This window comes from Bos indicus, chromosome 13 (genome assembly GCF_029378745.1).
Source record: "Bos indicus isolate NIAB-ARS_2022 breed Sahiwal x Tharparkar chromosome 13, NIAB-ARS_B.indTharparkar_mat_pri_1.0, whole genome shotgun sequence".
Taxonomy (NCBI): domain Eukaryota; kingdom Metazoa; phylum Chordata; class Mammalia; order Artiodactyla; family Bovidae; genus Bos; species Bos indicus.
The window spans coordinates 32,195,275-32,220,199 of NC_091772.1; the positions used below are offsets into that span (position 1 = coordinate 32,195,275).

At 37.9% G+C, this 24,925-nt stretch overlaps 1 protein-coding gene across 2 annotated transcripts in view; it reads left to right on the plus strand.

Moving 5' to 3' along the window:
• Window positions 1-21,939, plus strand: part of STAM (signal transducing adaptor molecule) — a 63,360-nt gene extending 41,421 nt beyond the window's left edge. For both annotated transcript variants that reach the window (XM_019973117.2, XM_019973118.2), the window contains 7 exons: window positions 16-110; window positions 3,890-3,978; window positions 6,149-6,236; window positions 6,679-6,733; window positions 7,229-7,382; window positions 9,262-9,431; window positions 12,982-21,939. In XM_019973117.2, the coding sequence (XP_019828676.1) occupies window positions 16-110; window positions 3,890-3,978; window positions 6,149-6,236; window positions 6,679-6,733; window positions 7,229-7,382; window positions 9,262-9,431; window positions 12,982-13,207 (877 nt within the window). In that variant the 3' untranslated portion in view covers window positions 13,208-21,939. The remainder of the gene's footprint in view (window positions 1-15; window positions 111-3,889; window positions 3,979-6,148; window positions 6,237-6,678; window positions 6,734-7,228; window positions 7,383-9,261; window positions 9,432-12,981) is intronic.
• The last annotated feature ends 2,986 nt before the right edge of the window (window positions 21,940-24,925 follow it).

Consider the following 24,925-nt stretch of genomic DNA (forward strand, 5'->3'; position numbering starts at 1 on the left):
TGTTGTTCCTCTTAGTGACCCCAACTGGTGGAAAGGGGAAACCCATCAAGGCATGGGGCTCTTCCCTTCAAATTTTGTGACTGCAGATCTCACTGTTGAGCCTGAAATGAGTAAGTATTTTCTGGTCTGTCACTGGACAGTAATCCTTAATTCTCTAAAATTCAGCTTTCTGGAGCAAGAATTCTCAAATGTTAGAGCCTCCAAGGTGTTTATTAAAAATGCAATTCCCCAGTCAGTTTATCAGGCTGTAGACTTTTATTTAGGAAAAAAAAAAATGTGTGTGTGTATTTATTTGTCATTGCAGAAATGCAAATTAAATGTTGTAGAATTTAATCTTGTATTTTTGGTATCATCAGTTGACAATAGTGCAACAAATGCAGTGTAACCTTGTGGAGATTCTTCCTGTTCTAAGGTTAGTTCATTTCCCTAGTGTCCAGCCTCAAACCTGGCAGCAGTAGCCTCTAAGCAAGTTAATGGCTTTCCTACACTTAATGTCAGATATTCAGAAGGAACCATACCTAACCATGTCAGTACTTTCTGACTTCCAAAGCTTTGCTGACAAGGAGAAACGGACTAAAAAGTGGGGCCAAGGAGGAAAAGTGGTATTACTGGCAGGCATAATCATTGCAGGAGATGTCAACTGCCAGTAGCCTATCGAAATGTTGGTAGGTGGGCCACTGTATTTCCACAAAATACTGTGATGAATCTTCCTAATGATAAGTTTGAGTCATCAGGAGTAAGTCATATTCTTCCTCTGTTTAAGGAAGCAGAAATATGTTCTCATCTAGAAAGGTTTCTATTAGTGACTGAAATGTTTTGAGTTTAAAGGGCTTTTGTATGTTAGTTATCTTGGCAAAATGTCTCAGCTCATCTTATCTTTCTGTAACGCCAGATAGAAGAGATCAAAGAGAGTTATAAATCACCATTTGCTTTGGTCTTTTTCAGTTTACGAGAATTTTAAGAAAAGATCTTTGTCTCAGTTGTTTTATTTACAGCAGTACTTGGTATTGAGTCTTATCCAGAATACTGCTGCTAAGTCACTTCAGTCATGTCTGACTCTGTGAGACCCCATAGACGGCAGCCCACGAGGCTCCCCCATCCCTGGGATTCTCTATGCAAGAACACTGGAGTGGGTTGCCATTTCCTTCTCCAGTGCATGAAAGTGAAAAGTGAAAGTGAAGTCGCTCAGTCGTGTCCGACTCTTAGCGACCCCATGGACTACAGCCCACCAGTCCCTCCATCCATGGGATTTTCCAGGCAAGAGTACTGGAGTGGGGTGCCATTGCCTTCTCCGTATCCAGAATACAGACTGTATAAATGTTTATACAATAAATGATAAATAAGTGTCTATGTATTAGTAAAGATACACTTTTCTTTGAAAATACAGAAATGCTTTTCTTTCAAGAGAAGGCTTTAATAGCATACATTACAGATCCTGGATAAAACAGTGCCGTTTCATAGTTATTTTCAGGATGTTTTATGTCACTTTAATACAGACAGATTCCGATACCCATTCCTTTATGAAGTTCTTTTTTGTTAAACTCAAGAACAAGTTGTAGAACCTAGTTTAAATGGCAGTGCATAATGTGCACATTTTGATAATGGTGAACTTTTCTATATTTTGCTGTGAGGTTTTTTTTGTTTTTGTTTTTATCTCTGATTTTGTTTTGTTTTTGTTTGTTTATGTTGAGTTAGTTGTTGGATAGAATTGTCTTGAATGTCCATTCCAGATGAGATCCAGTATGTCACATGGATAAAGTAGCCATCTTACCTTCTTCCCTGTCACATAGCAAGGTAGCCTTAAAATGAATTTTCTAGCTATTTTCATGTGTTTCACTCTGGACCACCTAAAAGAGAGCATCAGAGCTTATGTAATGGAGTTATAGTTCTCAAGTTTGGAAAAGGAGTGTTAGCAAGATCCTTGTAGTATTGTTCTGTATGAGGAAATAGAGGTCCACTTCACTTAATGAGAAGTAGCCTGAGCTACTTAGCTTGTTTACATTTTGAAGAGTCAGTAAGATTCTGTGAAAGGACTTTATAATATACGTGTATATGTGTGTGTGTATGATATTTATACACATGTGACACATAATACACAAACATAATGCACGCAAACAAAGTAATAGTATTAGCCCCTAAGAGAAAAAACACTGCAGACTTGTGCACGGCCAGCTGTTAGGATGGCAAATCTACCTTGCAGGGCTGTCCCAGCTCTCTACGTGTCTATAGTTCAGGATAAAAAGTGGAAATATCTATAGCGGGTGGCTCTTTTTCTCCCATGGGAAAGTGAAATAAGCTGAAATTTCTTGTGTGTGTAGACTTTTTCTTTATTGTGACTTCTGTGGGATGAATATATTCCTTTATTGGAGATTAAACTCTTTTCCATTTATATTCTGGAGTGGGTTGCCATTTCCTTCTCCAGGGGATCTTCCTGACCCAGGGATTGAACCTGGGTCCTCCCCCATTGTAGGCAGACGCTTTTACCGTCTGAGCCACCAGGGAAGTCCAATATAGGATATATAAGTGATATGACTTACTGTTCTCAGAGTAAAGTCACAGGCTGGATTCCAGTAGTGTGGGCTAGTGCAGCTAGAATGATGGGCATTCAGGTCCAGGCCTTGCCATTGATTTGCTTTTAATCCTTCTAAGCCACTGTTGACCTCATTCACAGGGTGGGTATATCTTAGAGGATTATATTGGAGACTCATTGGGGGAAATGCAGTATTCCATTAAGCACATTTAGTGGTTTAATAAATATTATTTTCCTTTCTTAATTCTGCACCTTTCCACTCCCCCTCTTTCCACCTTGAGTCTTAATTTTTATGAATACTGCTTGACTACATTGATTTGTTGTTATTTAGATGCTTAGTCTTGTCTGACTCTTTGCATCTCCATGGACTGTAGCCCTCCAGACTCCTCTGTCCATGGGATTTTCCAGGCAAGAATACTGGGGTGGGTCGCCATCTTCTCCAGGGAATCTTCCCGACGCAGGGATCAAACCTGTGTCTCCTGCATTGGCAGGTGGACTCTTTACCACTGAGCCACAGGGGAAGGCAACTATATTGATACATGGATAAAAAGATCCCAAAAGAAAGTTCATTCCTTTAAGGCTGTATGTGCCTCTCAGTATTACTTTGGAGAAAGTCAGTTGCTGTGGAAATGATAACCTTATACTTGCTAGTTAGTGATATATTGAATACTTTTTAAACATTGCTTTGTTGAGCAAGAGAAATATGTACTTCTAGTTTGCAGATCCCTTAGTAACCACCCTTTCATTGCAAAGAATAATGTAACTAAAAAAAATACAGACTGATTTAGTGGAAAAACTCAGATCCCTGCCAAGGCCATTTGTAAAGTTCTCCACTGGCCTAAATGTCATTCCCTTAGTGAAAAAAAAAAAAGTCTGAGTGGTGTGCAGGGAATATACAGCTCACTTCCCAAATTCACTATATTGAAAGAGTATGGCCTGTGGAAAAGCGGAGATTTTTCTTTGAAAGAACTGGTAATTTGAAAAGAGGATTAATTTTAAATAGCAGAGTTCATTTATACCATTGTAAAACTTTGCTTTTCATTCAGCAGTTTACTGAACTCTCATTTGTAATAGGTGATTAATCTTTGTTCCAGAGATGTAGCTCTTATTTTTAGTGAAGTATCTGTTATAGAAAACATATAATCTTTAGAAGAGAAAATTAAGAAGTCTTTACGCAGTTTCATAATGTATTGTTCTGTCATTACTGCCTTAATCTGCTAGTGGTGTATCCCTTAAATTGAGTCTGTCAGATTGAAAAGAATATAGGAAACACCTAGATTCTTTCCTGCAACTTAAAGTACTTTAAGATAAAATTGTAATTTTATGATATGGAAAAGATAATTGTTACATGTTTTTCAGTTAAAACAGAGAAGAAGACGGTACAATTTAGTGATGAAGTTCAGGTAGAAACGATAGAACCAGAGCCAGAACCAGCCTACATTGATGAGGTAAGTGACTTTCTGCCCGAGAGCACCTTACTTGATATTGAAGTTGAAGTGGTTTTCTTCTCTTCTCTAAAAAATTCAGTCCTTGATTAATGCATGTATATTGTTGTTACAAAAATTCAAATAATACAGACCAAGTCAAAATTCTCCTGGAAATTTCCTCTCTAGTCCCTTTCTTGCCATGTCGTAGGTATAGTTGTCCCTTCTCATTTTAACTTCCTGCTTAATCTTCCATAGTGTGGGTTTATCATGACTTCATTCTCTTGTTGGACAGTTCGGTTGTTTTCATTTCTCTGTGGGTTTTCTTTTTTTTTTTTCTTTTTGCTGTTACAAACACTATTGTAATGAGACTTTTTGGAATAATTTCAAAAGAATGTGTGACTTTTATTTTTATTATTTATTTACTTTACTTTTTACTTTTTGGCTGCACTGCACAGCATGTGAGATCTTAGTTTGCCAGCCAGCTGTCAAATCCAAGCCCCCTACATTGGAAATGTGGAGTCCTAAGCACTGGACTGCTACTGACGTCCTTGACTTTATTTTTAAATCTCAATAGTTAATTTTTTGACAGTTATATCCTTTGTAACATTTTAAACTAATGATGAAAAATGAGAATTCCTGTTTAAAATATGTGAAGGGATTTGTAGATTTTTAGCCTTGTTTGGAGGGAGCCAGAGGACTAAAGTTCGAAGAGCACTCTTTTGAAGGCTGTGCTGAGAGCCAGAGCCTGTATAGGGGCAGGGAAAGTCAGCTTTGGCTATAGCACGACATCAGAAAATGTGTGGGGACTTCCCTGGTGGTCCAGTGGCTAAGACTCCACTCTCCCAACACTGGGGGCCCAGGTTTGATCCCTGGTCCAGGAATTGGATCCCACATGCCACAACAAGATCAAAGATCTCATGTGCTGTAACTAATCTGGCAGAGTCAAATAAATAAATATTAATAAAGAAAATGCATGTAGGGTCTATCTAGAAACCTCATTTCTCTAATAGATAGTTTCAAATAGGGTATAGAATTCTGTAAACCAAGAGGACAGAAGTTACCCACATGTTAGCTGACTCTCATTTTACCCCTCTCTTTTTTTGACTTCAGACACTTTGCTGACATGTGCCTTCTCTTTTAGACTACTTAAAATGAAATTAGGACTCTTTTACATTGAAAAGTAGTATCTATTTCAGAATATGAAATTCTTTGACTTCAAGAGAGTTTTTTTTAATATACTTGTGTCGTTTTCACTCAGTGATTAATTTATCTCTCAAACTACTCTCCTTCTGTGCAGACTGTAAAGTTTTGTTTTGGTTTATGTAACAACTTTGCTTTGAATTGATAGTCTTTAAATAATTTACCTAAGTAGCTATGCTTAGTAGTATAACCTTGTCAAAACCATGAATGGAGAAAAGTTTGCAATTATTATAGTAATATTGTTTGGTACAGGAGATCTATATTTTGATTTTTTAAACTTACATATAGATACATCTCTGCTAATATAATGCTTACATGTGTTTATGTCATGATGGCTTCTTTATTTCTGTTGGTCTAAAACAAAAGATTCTGAAATAGATCTGAGTCACTGCTTTGAGATGCCTTCCAGCCTTTCACACAGGAGAATAGAGAAACCACAAATCATCCTCCTTTTTTTTGGTGACAAACTGAAACATTGGTGGAAAGAGAATGTAGAATAAATCCTTCTGGTGTGACTTAGAAGAGGAACAGCTGGAATAGAGCTGAGCTGTGCCTTATAAAACAGCTGCTGTATTCTCCCCAGTGGAGAAGTAGTAACCAAGTTGTTAGTCATAAGTAATGATGCCAGCTTGATAGGGTACACCTGTCACCGTGGCCAGGCTACCGATGCTCCAAAACAAAGTGAGACGGAAATCCACTAGCATGACATAAGAGGTTAATGAAATCACATGTTGTAACTTTAAATATTGCTGTATTTCTTCTTATTTAAGAGAGTTTCTGTTATCAGTTTCAAAAACAAGAAGAAATAGGTTTCAAGACTCTGACTTCACATGGTAGTAAAGAAAATACATGGATAGTAAATACATTAAAGCAAAATTGAAGTTTTCATATCTGTAAATTATAAGTTCATCCATTATCTAATTAACAAAGTGAGAAGTCATTGTGGCAGCGTGATTTGTTGCTTTTTATATTAACTGTTTAATTCCTGTAGGATAAAATGGACCAGTTGCTACAGATGTTGCAAAGTACAGATCCCAGTGATGATCAACCAGATCTTCCAGAGTTACTTCATCTTGAAGGTAAACCTTGTTTTCCATTTACCTTGCAAGTAAAAAATAATTAAGGGTTATATCTAATGTTCTCTTACAGAGTGCTTTTATTATTAAATAGAATTGAAGACGATATAAAAACTGTTAACATTTCTTGCTGTTCTGTGACCAGTCTCATGTTTACATGCAGTTTAAACCTTTGGTAGAATTCAAATTTTTATACTTTTCTACCCAAAGTAAATATTTTATTCAACATTTTAAAATGTTGTAAAATGAAGATTGGTACTAAAGTTTTCTGACAGCAATGCAATCAGTCAAAAGTATTGATTTTATAACTATTCAGGAAAACCAGTCTTGGGTTTTGTGGGCCTGAGGTTAATTGATAGAATTTTTATTATTCCAAATGACATCTTTTAGAGAGTTGCTGTCTTTTGCTGCATTGTCTTACATTTCTTCCATCTCATCATCTTAGCAATGTGTCACCAGATGGGGCCTCTCATTGATGAGAAGCTGGAGGATATTGATAGGTAAGACCGTGTGTGTGCTGCCTGTGCTGCATGGCCTCTTCTCTACAGAGCTCTCTAAGCTGCATCTTGGAATGGAGATGCCTTTTTATTTTGTTTTTACAGATATGCCAGTTTTCACTTGTTTTCCATTAGATGTGAGAATCAAAATTAGACCCATCTGTCCCTGCCGCCCCCTTTTTAAAGTGAGAATTTGTGTGACTTTCTGATGTTAGTCCTTTTTTTTAATAAGGGTTAACTGTTGTAATCATATTTGCTGTTAGTGGCATCATCAAGCCCCACACATGACCCATGTGTTACTAATGAGGGAAACCTAGATACTTTGAGGTAAAGTCAAGTGCAATAAGCTCAAGTCCTTCCCACACAACACCTAAATCTTACCCATACAACACCTAAATCTTTTTTTGGTTGCCTTGGAGTTAAACTATAAGAGATGCATCTTATTACTTAGAATATTTAAATAGCAGTGATGTTTTACATTCTTGTATAATATTTCAGAAAACATTCAGAACTCTCAGAACTGAATGTGAAAGTGATGGAAGCCCTGTCCTTGTATACCAAGTTAATGAATGAAGACCCCATGTATTCCATGTATGCAAAATTACAGAATCAGCAGTATTATATTCAGTCATCTGGAGTTTCTGGTTCTCAGGTAAGCTTTTAAAAGCTCAAGCATCTCATTTAAAATTTTCAAATATATTTGAGATTATTTGAAATAGCTATGTTTTTATAAAATGTGGAACTTCCCAAAAGTAATGTTCAGAGTAAAAAGAAAGTTTAGAAGATTTTTTAATTGACAAATACAATGTATAGTATGCTAACTATACTGATAGTTCTTGTTCAAAAAAATTATATTTATGCAGAAGTGCACATCAGTCACCATCAAGTTAAAAAAAAATACAGACGCATTGGCTGTACCCCAGGCATATTGAATCCAGGTGTGAGATCCAAACATCTATGTATTTTTAAAGCTTCACATCTAATTTTCTGGTTAAGAAGGACAGTTTTTGTCTGAGTACAGTTTCTTAATATTACTAAGTCCTTGTGAGTATCTCCCATTTTCAGTTTTACAGTGAGCTGCCTTGATCTGAATTTTTTTCTGTTCCATTACATGGGAACATGTGTGATGCAGCACAGGCCCCTAAAACTCGTCACACCAGCAGTTTCCAGAGCCCATTTCCCACAAACTCACCAAGTGCAAGGTGTAGGGAGCAGTTCGCCAGACACCATATTTTATCCACACAGAGTACCATAAACTTTGTGCAGGTGAGTTTTTTTTGTTTTTTGGTGAGGTGCACTTCTGCAGGGAGGGGCCAGAACCCTGAAGAAGAGCAGCCAGACCTGAGAAATGTGGGGCTGGACAGCACGTACCCATGAGTCATGATACCAGCACGAGCCAACAGACAAACAGAACCCCTTCCTGTTGGTTTTGCAAAGTACAAACAATTGCATTTGTGAGGACTGGACTAGCTGTGTTTACAATGAAGACCTTTTGGATTCTGTGTGTAGTACGGTCTCTTGTGGCTTTAACACAGGCACTCAGATGGTGGTGGTTTTGTGTCCTGATGGTGGTATTACCGTCTTACAGTAACAGCTAGTGAGAGTCGCACTCCCTGAACAGTTTTCAAACATGTGAAATGGAAGGATCTAATGAATACTACAGAAAATTAGAATATTATGCATGTTAAGATTTGGGAGGCACTTGAGACCTTAATCTCTCTGGCTTAAAACAAATACAGTTTTTAGATGCAGAGATTCACAAACAATGGCCCAAGGGCAAAAATGCAGCCCTTACACCTGTTTTGGTTTTTTTTTTTTTAACTTTTACTGAAATACAGCCATTCTCTTCGGTTTTACATCGTTTCTGACTGCTTTCTCTATAAGCAGAGCTCAGTAGTGCCAGTAGAGACCATGTGGTCCACAAAGTCTGACACATGTACTGTCTGGGCCCTTGACAAAGTCTGCTGACCCTGCAGGCTTTGAAGGGTTAGCTTAGCTTGCTCTGTGTTCAATAAACTGTAATTAGGAAATATTTAGTATATCTCTAATAGGTATGTGTGAACTGTTGCTGTAAAACAGTGAATTCAAATACACTTTCTTAAGCATTTTGGGGGATCCCTTTGTTGTTCAGTCACTAAGTCATGTGACTCTTTGTGACCCCATGGACTGCAGCATGCCAGCCTCCCCTGTCCTTCACTATTTCCTGGAGTTTGCTGAAACTCATGTCCATTGAGTCAGGGATTCCTTTTAGGGAGATACAGTATCAACATGGAAAGAGAGATTATATCAGTATCAGATTTCAAGCTAAGTTTCTTTACTGCTTCTGTATGGAGGGGAACATGAGTTTTGCTATTGTTTACCTAAGAACAAAAATCATCAGAAGCCCACGTCACTGAAAAGTAATTTTTTCAAATGCCTGACAGCAGAAGTAACTTAAAGGATTTCGGAGATATGATTGTTCTGTTTGTAATTGAAAGCATGCCTGTTAAAATCAGAGGGACCCTAACATGTTTTATGTGAAACTGTTCTAGGTGTACCCTCCTCAGAGTGGTGCTTACCTGGTCGCAGGGAGCGCCCAGATGAGCCACCTGCAGAGCTACAGCCTACCCCCAGAGCAGCTGTCTTCCCTCAGCCAAGGAGCAGTGCCACCATCTGCAAACCCAGCCCTTCCTACTCAGCAAGCCCAGGCTTCCTACCCCAGGTAATTTGATTATTGACTGTTGTTTGTGGGTAGCACTGTTGAAACCCTCAAGTGCCGTCGATCGTCTGTAATCATGAAAAATGGATTTAAAAAATGCAGGATGGGTGTCATCACTGATAGCAGAAGATCAGCCCTGTCTGTGGTGGCAAGTGGGTTCTCTGGGACCCCCTGCAGCGTGGCAGTGCCAGCCAGCATGCCAGTCCTCTGTCCTACTGATCCTTGAACTGCTGGATTGTGATTTTACCTCATTTTTCTTTTTTTTTAACTTTTTATTTTGTATTGGGGTATAGCCAGTTAACAGTGTTGTGATAATCTCAGGTGGACAGCAGAGGGACTCAGCCAGACCTATAATGAATCGGTTCTCCCTCAGACTCCCCTCCTATCCAGGCTGCCACATAACATTGTAGCTAGGTATTTTTGATATTCCTTCCCATCTGTGATACTAGCTAAGGACTTTAATGAAACTTAAGTTTATTTTGATAACTGTAATTTAACATTTTATACAAATTTCACATAAAAAGCTAAATGTTCTTTGATTATTCCTTTACAATTTATAGTTCTGAACTGTATCTTAGAAGCAAATATTTCCTTCTTTTTACCCTGGTAGGAAGTTAGTATATATATATCACAGCATAATAAACCACGTGGAAGGAGACAGTAATAAGAAGCTGACACCCCCATGGTTCATGGGGCAGGTAGCTGATGATGAAATGTCAGGCTCATTGTTTTGGTCATTTACATATAATGCCCCATCATGTAAATGATTATATGTATGCATTATATTATTCATAATTTATGAATGCTTTTTCTACTTTAACGGAAAGTCATTCCTTTGACTCAGACAGGTAGACTTAAGAGTTCACAACAGAAGTTTCTCGGTAACACAGGCACAATTTCTAGGAACCTCCATCCATGTTGGAGTCATCTCAGAGCTCCTGTCCTTCCTTCACTGTTGTACTGTTCAAGCTCAGGAGCCCCACTCTAGGGATGCTGAGGGATTGCCAAACATGATTTTGTGGTCACATCTTGTATTCTAAAAGTACCTTAAGAAGGAGGGTAGTGGGGAAGCCTGTTACAGGCATCAGATGACAGCAGCCAGAAGACGGTACCACCTACAGGGTTACAGAGTTTAGCGGAAAAGTTAGGTGGAACCCTTTCTGTCTGTCCAAGGACATTTTTATTTTTTTTAATTCTCAGTCTGTTAAAACCAAATACCCTTACATGGAAATCAGTAGGGAGCAGCTTTTAGGAGAGTAACATGTTACTTTAAAATTAGATCAAAGTGAGTAGAGGTGGAAAATTGTTGAGAAGTGAGCCAGTGTACGGGAATGAAGTAGGAAGGTCTTAGAAACTTGAGCCTTGTCCAGAGGTACTGCTCTGTCCCAGCTGGTCCTCGGTGACCCTGTCACTTGCGGCTCTAGTTGCTCTTGTCACTGAAGGCTACTTGGATCTCTTAGTCCAGAGCCTTGAGGTATTATCCTTGTAAATGAGCTGCTCTGATAGTACGTGCTGCAGAGTCAGAGTGCCGTGTCGCTGTTGGCTTGGGACTGTTCTGTCCTCTCCTGCCACCTGGACATGAACCCCTGTCCTGGACCCATGGCCTGTGCTGTATCCCCCAGCCTGGCTATTGGCTAGCTGTAAATATCACCTCTCCAGAAACACAGGTGCATTTCAAGAGGTGCTTTTGGCAGAGCATTAATATCAAAATATTGAGTCCTCTTCATGTGGCTGTTCTGCTCATTCTCTAGTTCTTAGCTCCATCGTTGTCCAAGGCTGTCTCGCTCTCCCCCTCGCCAGCACTGGTGCTCCTCTGTTGCTGTCCCAGGCCCCCAGCGCACTGTCGTCTTGTCTGTATCCCCATCTAGGCTGTTGTATCCTGAGAGCTGGAGTGGGATCTGTCACCTTCAGAGCCACACTGTGTAGCACAGAGTTTTACACCTGGTGGGAGCTCAGTAGATACTTGATAAATAAATGTTTTGATGGGAGTTTCAAGGGCTGTGTTAGGCCAGTGAGTTATATATTCCAGTTCCTGGAAAAGTCTTCACAAAGACCTTGAGGCAATTTTTAAAAAGATAATATTAGGAACAGTTGTGTGTAGGTACATGTGCATCTGTGTGTGTTTGAATGAGAAAACTGATGGCAAAACAAACATACGCTAACAAAATTGGAAGTAGTGAAAATGGAGGTGGAAGTATACACCATAGAGGTATATGACATGTTTGACTCAAACTTTCTAATTGTAAATCACAGTCAAGAGGAATTTTTTTCCTGTGTTTTTGGTGGGCAGGTATTTTAGTGTCCCTCGGTCCATATCTAGCAGACAGTTTCTTATTCTTTTACATAGATTTTCAATTCTCTGGTTGTCACTCTTCTGGACTTCCATCACCCTAGGGTGAGCCTGTTAAAACCACGTCGCGTCACATTGTCCTTTTTTGACTGGTGGGTCTTCACTGCGGCACGTAGGGGCTTCTCTGCCTAGTTGCAGCACGTGGACGTCTCTGGTTGTGGCATGTGGGCCTCTCTCGTGGTGCGCAGGCTCAGCAGTTGCAGCGCATGGGCTCTCTGGTTATGGTGTGCAGTCTTAGTTCCCCCTCGGCATGTGGAATCTTAGTTCGCCACCAGGGATCGAACCCAAGTCCCTTACTTTGGCAGACGGATTCTTAACCACTGAACCAGCAAAGTCCCGATTGCTCTTCTGTCCACAGCCAACCAGTGTTTTTCCATCCCCCGCAGCCACAGGCCAGGATCCTGACCACAGTCTACAGGGCCTGTGTACGCAGGCTCCTCTCCTCTGTTTCTGCTGTCTCACTTCATGCCACTCTGCCCTTGCCTACTCTGCTCAGCCATCAAGGCCTCCTTGCTGTCTCTTGAACGCGACTGGCCTTTTCGCACAGGCTTGCTGTCCTCTTTGCCTGAAGTGCCCTTTTTCCTAGATTGTCGGTGTCACCACCTCCCGCTCTTTTCGGGTCTCTCCTTCAGTGTTGCTGTATCTGAGTGCCCTCCCCCACCATCTGGATCCACAGGAATCTCTTGTCTGAGGAGCTAGTGGTCCTCCTGGGATGCTTTGTTTCTTTCTCTCTTTTTTTGATTTAGACCATTTTTAAAGTCTTCATTGACCTTGTTACAATGTTGCTTCTGCTTTGTGTTTTGGTTTTTTTGGCATGTGGGATCTTAACTCCCTGGCCAGGGATCAAACTCACCCCCTGCATTGGAAGGCTAAAGTCTCAACCTCTGAACCACCAGGGAAGTCCCTGTATTTCTTCATATCACCTCTTGTCACCACCTCTTGACATACTACACACTTTTTTTCTCATCTTTTTTCCTCCTATTAGAATATAAGTTCCATGATGGTGGGGACTTTCCCCTTTCTTCCTTTATGATATCCCGGTGCCTCAAATAGCAGTGTCTGGCACATTCTAGCTATTTAATAAATACTTAATGGAATGGATCGCTTGAATGAGTAACTGTTTAGTGAACAGCTTTGCTATTGATCTCTGAATGGCTGTGTAAGTCAGTGTTGACCTAACTGAGTGTTCTTTCCCCTCCACAGCACAATGGTCAGCTCCGTCCCGGGAAGTACGTATCCCAGCCAGGCTTCAGTGTACAGTCCTCCCCCTGCTGCCACAGCTGCTCCCGACGTCACCATCTACCAGAACACAGGGACCAGCCTGTCCCAGGTGCCGAACTATACATTACCGTCCACACTGCCCCAGCCTGGGGGCAGCCAGCAGCCACCTCAGCCGCAGCAGCCGTACTCCCAGAAGGCTCTGCTATAGGACTGGAGTCCCCTTTGTGGCAAATACCCGCCGATCGCCAATGGCAATGTTACGAGATTCTTTAATATCTTAAGATTGGTTTACCCTCAGCTTATAGGAATCGTATCTTGGTCAACACGTTCCAATGTTCAAGAAGGGAGATCCCTCTTCAATTTGCACTGACTTTTTAGAGAGTCTCCCCTCCCCTCCCCTGTGAGGAATGAAACTACTTACAACATATAATTCCTTTCATAATATGAAAGGGTCAATGCAAGATTATCTGTCTCGTAAAATCACCTGGCCTGCAGAGTCAATCTTACCAACACTGTTGTGGCAAACGTTGTGTACATAGGTTGCTGTGTAACTTCACTACTGGCCATTTTGAATCACGAGTGGTGATCATGTGAATATATTTAACACTGTTAAATTAATTGACATTGCTATTTTATTTTAATCATGAACAGCTACCATGTTTCATAATGTTTTGTGTAAATTGAAGATAATTACACTATCCTTTTAAACTGCAAGAGAACAAAACTGTAGCATATGTACATGAAGGTGTTATGTTGTCCCCGTTTCAGTTTCCCATTCAGCTGAACCTTCCTGGGAGTAATTGGGAGCTGAATGCACATATGTTATGTCATTCTGTAGCCTCTGCATACTACTAGCTGTCATCACACCAGCGTACAGTAGCTAAATTTTTGGTGCACTTCTAGCAAATGATGATGTTCCCTTTTACACTTTGACATTTTGGCATGATATATCAGAATACTGTGGGACCATGAGACAAAAGTCAAGTTGGACTGCATTCTTTTATATCTTAACTTTTAAAGAGATAATGTCAATTTACTTTTTCCTAGTCGAAGATAGTAATTAGGTTTCTAAGCTGTATACTGTGTTTATTGGTGGCAGTGACACCAAAGATAGAGGCAAAGGATAGAAGTTTTTAAACTGGAAAGAGAATATGAATTACACTACAATTTCAGTCTCTTGTAATTATTTAGGCGATGGTGAAACTCAATTCATCTGTCTTATTCCACTGCTAGTCTTATCTTTAACATATTGTATCCTTTAATTCTTCATTAAAATAAGTGTAAGTAGATGTTTCAAAGTCATCGAGGTTCCTGGCTTTGCTTAACAGTTTGTATATTTATTCTTGTCTTTGAAACTGGATTTATAGGCTGTTTTCTCTCTCTCCTCTCTTTTAAAGTTCCCGAATGGAATTATTTTGGCTTCTTATTCTGAAGTAGTTTTGAGTGAATGCTTTTTCTTTTAATCCATATGAAATATGTTTTCTACTGATATTTTAATCTCCTTAAATATTTATAATTTCCCTAGTTGTGGTGTTATTTAACACTATTATTGAAACAACTGAAGAATTGAGTACCATAGTAAATGAATTGATTTATTAACAGGTTTCACACCATAAATGAAGATTTAATTTGTATTTTCTGAGGTAGGTTCAAGGTAGGTTCAAATTTAAATCACCATCTTATATCTAATTTGTGCCTTCCTGAGTTTAGAGTACATTGCCCTCAAACAGTAATTTTAAAATTCTAAATTAAACTTTACATTAAAATTTTTAATATGTTGGTTTTTGCTAAACATTGTCAAAAGATTGTAATATTTTTCATAGCCATTTGAATAGTTTAAGTGATACACTTTGTCTCAATTCATACTGTATTTTTCTCTTTTGATAAATTCCCCAATACCAATGGCAAAATGTATCATTGTCCCATTTTATTTTGATAGCTTTGTGCTGTAAAATCAATGACATATTCTCTAGTATGTGTTTGCTTTGTAAAAGTCAAAGAATGGTGAAATGAACAAAGGCTACCCTTATTACAAGGCATGTGTAAGTTTCTTTGCCTAGTCATATTACTAGGCTTTTATAAAGATTTAAATGATGAATACTTAAAAATACTTAAAACTAATACTATATTATAAGCTTGCAGTTTTCTTTTACTAGGCTTTCCCAGTGGCTCAGCGGTAAAGAATCTGCCTGCAGAGCAGGAGATGCTGGCTTGATCCCTGAGTTGAGAGGATTCCCTGGAGAAGGAAATGGCAACTCACTCCAGTTTTCTTGCCTGGGAAATCCCATGGATAGAGGATCCTGGTGGGTTATGGTCCATGGGGTCACAAAAGAGCTGTACATCACTCAGCAACTAAAAAGCTTTCACTTACTAGGTGTGAAAATACCAGATGGAAAAAATTCCCCTGAAAAGGAAGCACTGGATTTTCCATCTTTCAGGTGACACGGCAAGGCTAGAAATAGAAAAGGACCAATTAGAAGCACAGTGATTTTGTTCTGCAACCAGAGTATGTGCTGCACTTTCGTAAAATTTTTCTTTAACAGGTAGCTGTCCCCTTTTAAAGGGAATTGAATTATTTATAAAATAAATTAGCTATAAAATGAATTTCTGGGAAGCAAATTTTACTTCTTGGTAAAATTTTTTTTACTTTTATAAAGTAAAAGCAAAAAATTTTTTTTACTTTTATAAAGTTTTATAAAGTTTGTGTATCCATAAGCCAGTGACATCTGAATGGAAAAATTCTGCCCAGTTACTGTCTAGCAAGAGTAGCCAACAAACCTCGTGGTCAGTCAGATGGCTAATACATCAGTGTCCTAAACCCACCTACTGGTAATAACACATGGTGCATCCTTCCCCTCATTTCCCCTAACTCTGTGGTCCTGCTTTGCTGTTACTGTCTCTCCTACTCATGAGGAACCTTTTTCTGTGCCAGATTTTCTTCTGAAAGTTTGTCTCTATACCTCTTAATTTTTGTAATTAAAATGCTTAGTAGACCCCTAGCATTCTTTTCTCATAGTTTTCATAAATGACACATGTATAATTCAGCGTGAAACTTATCTTTAGTCCCAGGCTTCAAGTTTATAAAAGATAAATTAGTGTCCTATATGATAAACTCTGCAACTGCAAAAACTATACAGTTATTTTCTAAATTGAGGTCCATTGGTATAATTGGTCAAATTTTCATTTAAGACATTAAAATCACTGTTTTCTTTTTCTCATCTTACCAGTTAGCAATTATAGAGTCCTGTTGTATCATTATTTATTTAATAACAAAATCATAGCATTTTCTAATTTAAAAAGTTTTTCATTGTCAATGAATCTTTGTACCCTTTAGAATAAACATAAAGAAAAAACTTAACTATTTCTCAAAGACCTTATGTTCAGTTATCTTTTTATTTTAGAATCATGATTAAGTGTTCTTGTCAATACCTAGATTATTTTCTTTCTTTTTTTAAAGATTTTTTTTTTACGTGAACCATTTTTAAAGTCTTTAATGAGTTTGTTACAATATTGTTTCTATTTTATATTTTGTTTTTTATGAGCATGAGGCATGTGGAATCTTAGCTCCTTGACCAGGGATCGAACCTGCACCCTGTGCTTTGGAAGTTGAAGTCTTAACCACTGGACCACCAGGGAAGTCCCTAGATTATTTTCTATGCTATTTATGATTACAGCCCCTGTTTCTAATCAAAACTGCCTTGAATTTTATGCACTTTTTTTTTATATGGTCTTCCTTTGAGATTATTTTTACCCCCTGATTTTTCTAGCTTCAGAAATATTGTTTCCATACAGATTTCCTTATTGAACAAAGCCTAACTCTTTATTGGTGATAACTTGTATTCATACTGTTCTTTGCTGATTTTCCTACTCCTAGCTTTATGTTAATACTTGCCATTGCCATTATTCTCCGTTTCCTGTTTCTTTTCGAGTCAGGGTTTCTGATAAGGATTACATATTAAGTGTCAGTAAGCTCCTGGATAAACATGAAAGGAACTGGTTCTAATATCTTTTGGTGTTCATAGACTAAAGAAAGTTATGTGTATTTTAGAAAAGAGTATATTCAGATTTTTTTATCTTATGCCATCAGTAACAAATATTTTTGAGTTTATGGCCTCAAAATATGTGTATTTACAAATGGTACAAGTTCTACAGTAGTAATACGTGTAGTACATTATGAAACCCAAGAAATCTTACAAGGATAAGAGGAAAAATTATGAATAGAAATTCTGATATTTCTTCGCTTATCTCTGGTTCATTAGTCGGTACCCTAGAATGTATCTGCCTGATTTGGAGACCACTGATTTAGAGGTTACGATTAGACAGAGTGAAAGTACTGTGATACTAGGTTGGCCATTTGAAGTCAGCATCTGATACTACAAGTGCTGCTTTTCCCAGCCGCTCTCTATGTTGAGAATTTTCAGAGTTATAAAAAGATTGAAGTAATATATTGAAAAGCTGAGTACTCTTCACCTGATTCATGAATCATTAACATTTTGTTACATTGGCTTTATCTCTTTATGTTTATATATATATGTGTGTGTATGTGTATTCATGCTTGCATATAGGTGTGTCTCTGTGTGCATATCCACATATACTATATTGTGTGAATAGACAAAGTTAGACTTTGCACTAAACTATATACCTAAGCATTTCATCATGTATTTTGTTAAAGATAAATACCTCTTCCTTCATAACCTAAACCTTTATCACATCTAAGAAAATTAACAGCAATTTTGTAATATAATTGTTATCAAACATCCCTAATAATCCCTGTTTTATAGGTACAGTTTTTTTAAATTCCAGGAAATAGATCACATTTTTAATGTCCCTTTATTCTCTATGAGTCTAGATTAATCTTTTTTTTTGCCTTTTTAAAGATCAAACCTGTTTGTCGTTTAGTGTGTCCCACATTCTGGATTTATCGCTCTTTTTTTTATGTTAATTATTATTTATTACTTGATGCTCTGTTCTCATTATAGTCCTTTTTTCTTAACCCTTCAAAAGTTAGTCAGAATTATGTGATTTATGGTTAAAGGTGGTGAATCTAAATTTTTCAACCTCATATCAGAAAAGTGTATATATAAGTGAACATTTTGAGCCTTCAGATGTGGTTATTCTGTATAAATAGAGGCTGTGTGCTCAGTCCACTAATGCTTAGTAGTTTTGTGTCCTTCTTATCAAATTGCAATTAGAGTCAATGAAGAAAATCTGAACCCTTAAAAATAATTGGCTCCCTTCTATCCCCATTCAAACCCAAATCAGCTTTTCTCAAGCTTGTATGTACCTGATTCACTCACAGTGGCTTTTAAGTATTTTAGAAATGGCATCAACAAGTATAGAACTTTGTTTTAGGGTGTGTACATTTTGGCATGTTTGTTTTAAAAGACTCATTACCTTTTATCATATCTTCTATTAAGATACTGAAATCACTTTAAGGGAAGGGAAGTACTTCCTTTTTAAAAAATCTAGTTTTTACTTGAGATTGGTTGCCAAATTGGAATCAGGCTGAGTAAAATTTATACCCAGAGTAAAGTTAGAAACACATGCAAGTTACAATAATATACACTATCAGGTTGTTAAGTAGCTGGTTTAAACCCTCATATTATTTCAGTTCGTTAATGGCTTTAAAAAAAAAAACAAACCAGTATTTGTAATCCATTGTTTCTGTGTCAGGCTATATGAAATTTCTTAAGTGCAGGATAATTACATATCTTACTACTTCAAAAAGAGATCTAGTATGTAAACAATTAAGAATGTTTTTGATTAATTGTGTGTGATACTATCTGGAAGGTATTTTAAGATGCCAAATATGAAACGTCCATATGGTATGATTAAAATACTTGTGTACTGGTTTTGAATTTTGTTCCTTTTCCCTCAGAGGGGAAAAAAAATGTTTCAATTTAATATGTTTGATATTCTGTAGTTTTAAAATATGGTAACCCTAAAGGAGTTGTGAAACATGACTAAAGAAGTTGTAGTGAAGAATACAGGTAAATTCACTAAATATTTACCAAAGAAGCTTCATTATAGCAAGCCCATTTCTATACATGGTAGATGGCACAGGATAAAACAAATGGTTTTAGTATTTGCACTGTAAATTGTATCCATTTTGACCACATGGGTTTTTTTGTAAAGTATGTGGTGATACTTCTGGTTGAAGAAAAGAATAAGAACTAAATTATGTTTCACGAGTTTATTGGGGTTCTATTCTACTATGATGTGGACATTTTAGTTCATGACCCTTAGGAATTCAGATTTTAACCCAGATATGTCTTTTGTCAAAAGAATTATCTTGCTAGATATGTGATTCTTAGCAGTTCGATGAATCTCTCCAGCCTTCTACTTATTTATAAATTGTCACTTTAGTATAACTGTTACATGATCCTTTGAAGCCTGCAGAAATTCTGTGCTTCAGAGCCTCAGCCTTCTCGCCATTCAGCCTTGACAGCTCATCTGTGCCACTGCTGTTACCTCACAGCTCAGAGGCAGACAAGGAACAGAAACTTGGGAACATGTTCCCAGCATATGGTCGTAACAGTCCCTGTGTGTAATCTGGGATACCTGATATCCGTTAGTCCAGCGGTCCCCAGCCTTTTTGGCACTAGGGACCGGTTGCGTGGAAGACTGTTTTTCCACAGACCAGGGTCAGGGGGATGGTTTCAGGATGATTCAAGCGCTTCACATTTATTGTGCACTCTATCATTACATCAGCTGCGCCTCAGATCATCAAGCATTAGATCCTGGAGGTTGGGACCCCTGCGTTAGTCGACTCCTGAGCCTTTTGTTGATGTTTGTGTGACCCCATGAGGAATATCTGCGCTTTGAGTAGAAGCACCTTCACTTGATAGTACTTTCACTGGTGCCGATTTGGAGGAAAAATTAAATAATTATGGCTCTGAAGCATATACTGTTTTTGTATCTTGTTTCAAGCTAAAGGAGAGGCAACAACAGACTAAGACTATTATGAAATTTTATTGCTTTTGATGTTCTTGTAAGCAGAATAGTACCCTTGGACTCACCGAGGTGAGAATGGTGACAAAACCAATGTATACTTTTTCTGTTTTATTTACCAAATAAGCAGATCACCTGAAATGCTGGAGAACTGTGGAAACTAGGAGCTTCCATCTTTGAGACAGGCTGAGCGAGTCTTTTTCTAATATTCCAAATAAGGTACAAAATCAGCAATGTCATTATTTTTTTGCATCACAAATATTTGACCTAGAAAAATGTATTGTGTGATTATAAGTTATTAATACACATAAACATTAGCTTTTAAAGGTTAGTTTTTTCTAACCAACTTTGTCTTATGTGTCAATGTCAGTTACATGTGTACAGTATTTTACATAGTTATATAGGACAATTTCAAAAATAAAACGAATTTTTTTTTTTGTAGTGTTCTTGTTTGGACGTCAGGAAATTAGATATCCTGCTGGCATTAAAAATTCTTTCCTAAATTAGTTTATGATATTTCATGGAATCTCAAAAGGTTTTTGTCAAGTATTACAGAAAGTAAATAAGCTTTTTATAGAGGGGAAAGACAGAATTTCCAGTTGTTATCACTGGTTGTGTTATATTCCCAGCAGGAATAGTCGGTTCCTTTTTAGAATCTTTTTTGCTATCTAATGCTGATTTTTTTAAGAGTAATTTCAAGAGTGAATACTGGTTAGGTTTTACCAAAACAAGCAAACAAACAAAAAAGACAAAGTTCTTTATTTTATGTCATAGTGAAAATAAATTTTGTATTTGTATAGGTAATGTTTCTTTTTTATTTTTAAAAGATTACTTACATTCTAATTGGTCTTAGTGAAATAATTTGATATCAAAACATCAGGATACTTTTATTTCATTGACATGATTGCCAAATTTAATTTATTTGGAGGGGGAGCAGGTAGGCCAGTGGGTTTCCTTCCAGTTAAGTTAAATACGCATTTGAAACAGGAAGACTTCTGGTGTCCGGAATGGAACTTTATTAGGCTGTAAGGTAAAGTGTTGTGCTTTTACTTCGTTCCACAGAACAGGAGTATCTCTCCTCTGCATGCCTTTCATGGACTTGAAAGAGAATCATTTCCTTCAGGTTTTCAGTATGAAGGGAGTAAAGTTCTATTTTTTATTTTAACTCTTATTCAGCATTTGTGTCTAACTATGCTGATTTGTCTATTTGAAAACCAAAAAATGTCTTCCAAAAAAAAATATTCTCCAATTTTTACTTGCTAAAGAATACTTACTGGAACAGGATTCTATTTATGCTTTCAGTGGGAGCACTAAAATTGAGTAAGTGTCTAGTTTATACCAAATGTTTGTTTTATGTATGTTGTAATTCACAATGGTCAGGGAAATTGGTCTCAAAAATTAAGCAAAGGAGGATAGATTAATAGCTGAAGGAGCTGAGTTTAAGTAATATGTTTTAACAGTTTTGTCAAACACATTTTGAGATTAAAAACTCAAGTATTTTTCATTTTTGACCAAGAGGTGAGCATTATTAAAATTGAGTAGAATAATCTAAATTACTATGTATAGTATCGTTTGAAAGTCCTATTTCTAAACTTTTTTATATCTAGTAATTCACATGTTTATTAGTCAAATGCTGTGTATAACTCATTTTTTTCTAGATAGTTATTCCAAGAACTGTGGTTTGAGAAATGTAAAATTGTATGCAGAATGAAATCAACTGAAGAGAAACCTGAAGACTGGTTGTGGTTCTCACAGATAATTCCTGTTTATTGGATTTAAAATGTTGTAACTTTAATGACCTGGAGCTCAGAATACAGGAAATTCTGCTGTTGGGCATTTATGTGTCCTAAAAATCACTATGCAGCATGCATTACTACACGATAAAAAAAGCCTTAGAGTTTATGGGAAAAACCCATTAGAGGCACAACATTGCAAAGCATCTGCAATAACATACTTAAGAATAAAAATAGGAACCTAATATAAATAGTAGCACCGTTTCGTGTGTTAAATGGCTTACGAAGACATGAACATTACGGTAAATATGACGCTTTACCTTGACAAAGACCTGACGTGAGCCTTTGGGAGTGGATATGGGAAGGATTTATTTGTGAATTAACATGCAGATGGGCATAGGGACTGCTAGAGTAGGAGAGCCCGTTGTGACACCAGATCTGGGTATGTGTGACTCAGCCCCGGGTGAGCTGAGGGTGCTTGCTGGTGGTGGGGTGAGGCACGCCCGCATGTGGGTTTTGCCTGTTTCTGCAGGTGTTTTGCGTGTTCCTGCACGACTCAGTTTATCTGGGTGCATCTTCTGCATTTCACCTACTGTTTCTCCTGGACAAAGCCACATTTCAAAAGCCACAAAGCCTGCATTTCACCTACTGTTTCTCCTGGACAAATTTCTCCTGGAAATTTGCGTTTTGCTCACATTGTTCCTTTATTGTATCACCTCCTGCAACAAGTTTTTGTTTTCCAAAGAGCAGTTATATCCATACTGACTCTCAAAGTCATTTAGAGATGGAGGGTGAGTGGCTAGTCACCATTTATTTCTAACTTAAAAAAAATATGTTTTTAAGTATTGGAAAAGAATCAGGTATATCTAGGATATAAAATGTTCTTTCCTCTTTACAAGGTCGAAAGGATCCCAGTAGAGCATGTGAGCATGTTCAGATTCAAAGAATTGTGTTTTGCTGAAGTACAATCTGTGAGGTTATATGACTGACAACTCTGCCATCTCCCTCCAAAAAAAGAGAACAGAGGAAAATTAAAACCATCATTTTCTGAGTTAAATGGGCAAGGCCATCGTGCCATTATTTCCACTGATTTTTTAAAAATTAACTATCGATTTGACCTTCAGTTGGCTGACTTTTGAGTCATGTACCAGGTTTTTCAGGTTTACTGCATTCTAAATTTTTATATTTCATAGCACTTAGTAGATACTTATTTAAATACTTTTATAAATCAGGAGATGTAAATGCAGGTCATTTATAGGTTCATTTTGACATCAGAGTTTTGTTTCTTGGACAAAATTGCTGCATTTCTTTCTAAAGCATGCTGTGTTGGTGAGTGAGCCTCCTAGGGGTGATATCTCCGTCAGTCACATTTTCCACCCTGGCTTATTGCATTAACTTTTCCTGGTCCTCAGCTTTATCATCTATAAAATGAGAGAATTATGTCTTAAGTTCTGTTCAAGCTGCTGTTCCTGCAGTGATGTGAAAAAATGGCATCACTTTAATTTTATTTATTAAACAAGCACTTGCATTGTTCTTACTGTAGAATGGGTACCACTCTTAAGTGCTTTTCAAATCTCTCATTTAAAGTGGGCTGATGAAGAAAGGAAACCAAGGCACAGAGTTTGGTAATTTACTCAAGGTTGTCCAGCCAGATGGGGGCAAGGCTGGGGCTCAAAGCTAAGTAAAGTTTGTGCTCTTATTCATCAGCTTGTCATTAAAATGATGATTCGTTTTCTAACGTATAGGAACTCCAGAAGCTACAGGGGAGAATGAGGCAGCCCCTTCTCTCCAGAATCTTCACATAAAGGCAGAATTTTGTAGTGTGTGTGTGTGTGTGTGTGTGTGTGTGTGTGTGTGTTTATGTCCCACAGAAGAACTCTACAGTAAACATTTGTTGGTGAGACTACCTCATTAGAATGTAAAAATACACATTTTCAGGTTAAGTAGTTGGTTCCAGGTTTCCAGCTGGCTTATTTAAGATTATTTAAATAAACCACAAGGTTCCAGTCTGATGGTGATAAACTGGGTGAAACTCTTTTAGGGCACTGTGGAAACGTGATAGCTAAACGTGATAGCTAAAAGGCTGACTTATTTGATACCTAAGATTAGTGATACTATGTATAGAAATTAGAATAGTTATGTGGAATCATTGAAGTTTTCAGTCAACCCAAACCCCTTGTATGTCTATTAATATGAACTTCTCATTAATGGGAGATTCCTAATAGTGGAATCTTTTTCATATTTTTATGTGTATTGTACCTAGAGCAATATCTTTTCCACTGTACTCAGGTACCTAAGTGTTGAGTAAGTGATCACTTCAGTTTTACAGTAAGCACGATGAGTCTCCAGAGAGCTCCGTGTCCCTGTCAGGGGCCTGCCAGAAAGTCAGATTACACACAAGAGGTCAACTAAACAGGCTTTTGCAAAAGAACTCCTTAACTGAAGACTGAAGGAGCCAGCAAGGGTATGGAGGCATCCTTTACTGTCAGGACCTCTGAGTCAAGAGGGGTAAGTGTTACACAGCAACACAAGGTGAGAGCTGGACTAGAGGAGGAGGGACAGATGGACAGAGCTATGAATGGCACAGTGGTCAGGAGAGAAGGACGAGAGGAATAAACACCCTAGTGTCTCCCACTGCCCTCTGATTTCTTGCTAGTCATCTCACTGGCCAAACCCAACTGGAATACAGAATGGTGGGAGCACAGGTGAGGAGATGGATGGAGAATAGCCAACATAGTAGAAACATATCTGGGTGTGTGTTTGTCCCTTCAGGCTGCTGTAATAATACCATAGCCAGGGGACTTTCCTGGTGATCCAGTGGTTAGGACTCCATGCTTCCACTGAAGGGTTCATGGATTCAATCCCTGTTCAGGGAACTAAGATTCCACATGCTGCATGGCAAAGCCAAAAAAAAAAAAAATACTGTAGCAGAGGGGAGATGGAAATTACATAAGTAACAAATTTATTTCTCGGCTCTGGAAGCTGTAAAGTCCAAGGTCAAGATGCTAGGAGATTCAGTTTGTGAGGGCCTGCTTTTTGGTTCATAGCTGTCTTCTCATGATAACCTCTCATGGCAAAAGAAAGGAGGGAGACAGCTCCTTGGCGTCTCTCTTAGAAGATACTAATCCCATTCACAATGGGTCTCTCTCCCAATCACTTCTCAAAGGCCCTACCTCCAAACACCATCACCCTGGGGCTTAGAATTCCAACAAATTTTTCAGGGAACATAAGTATTCAATCTG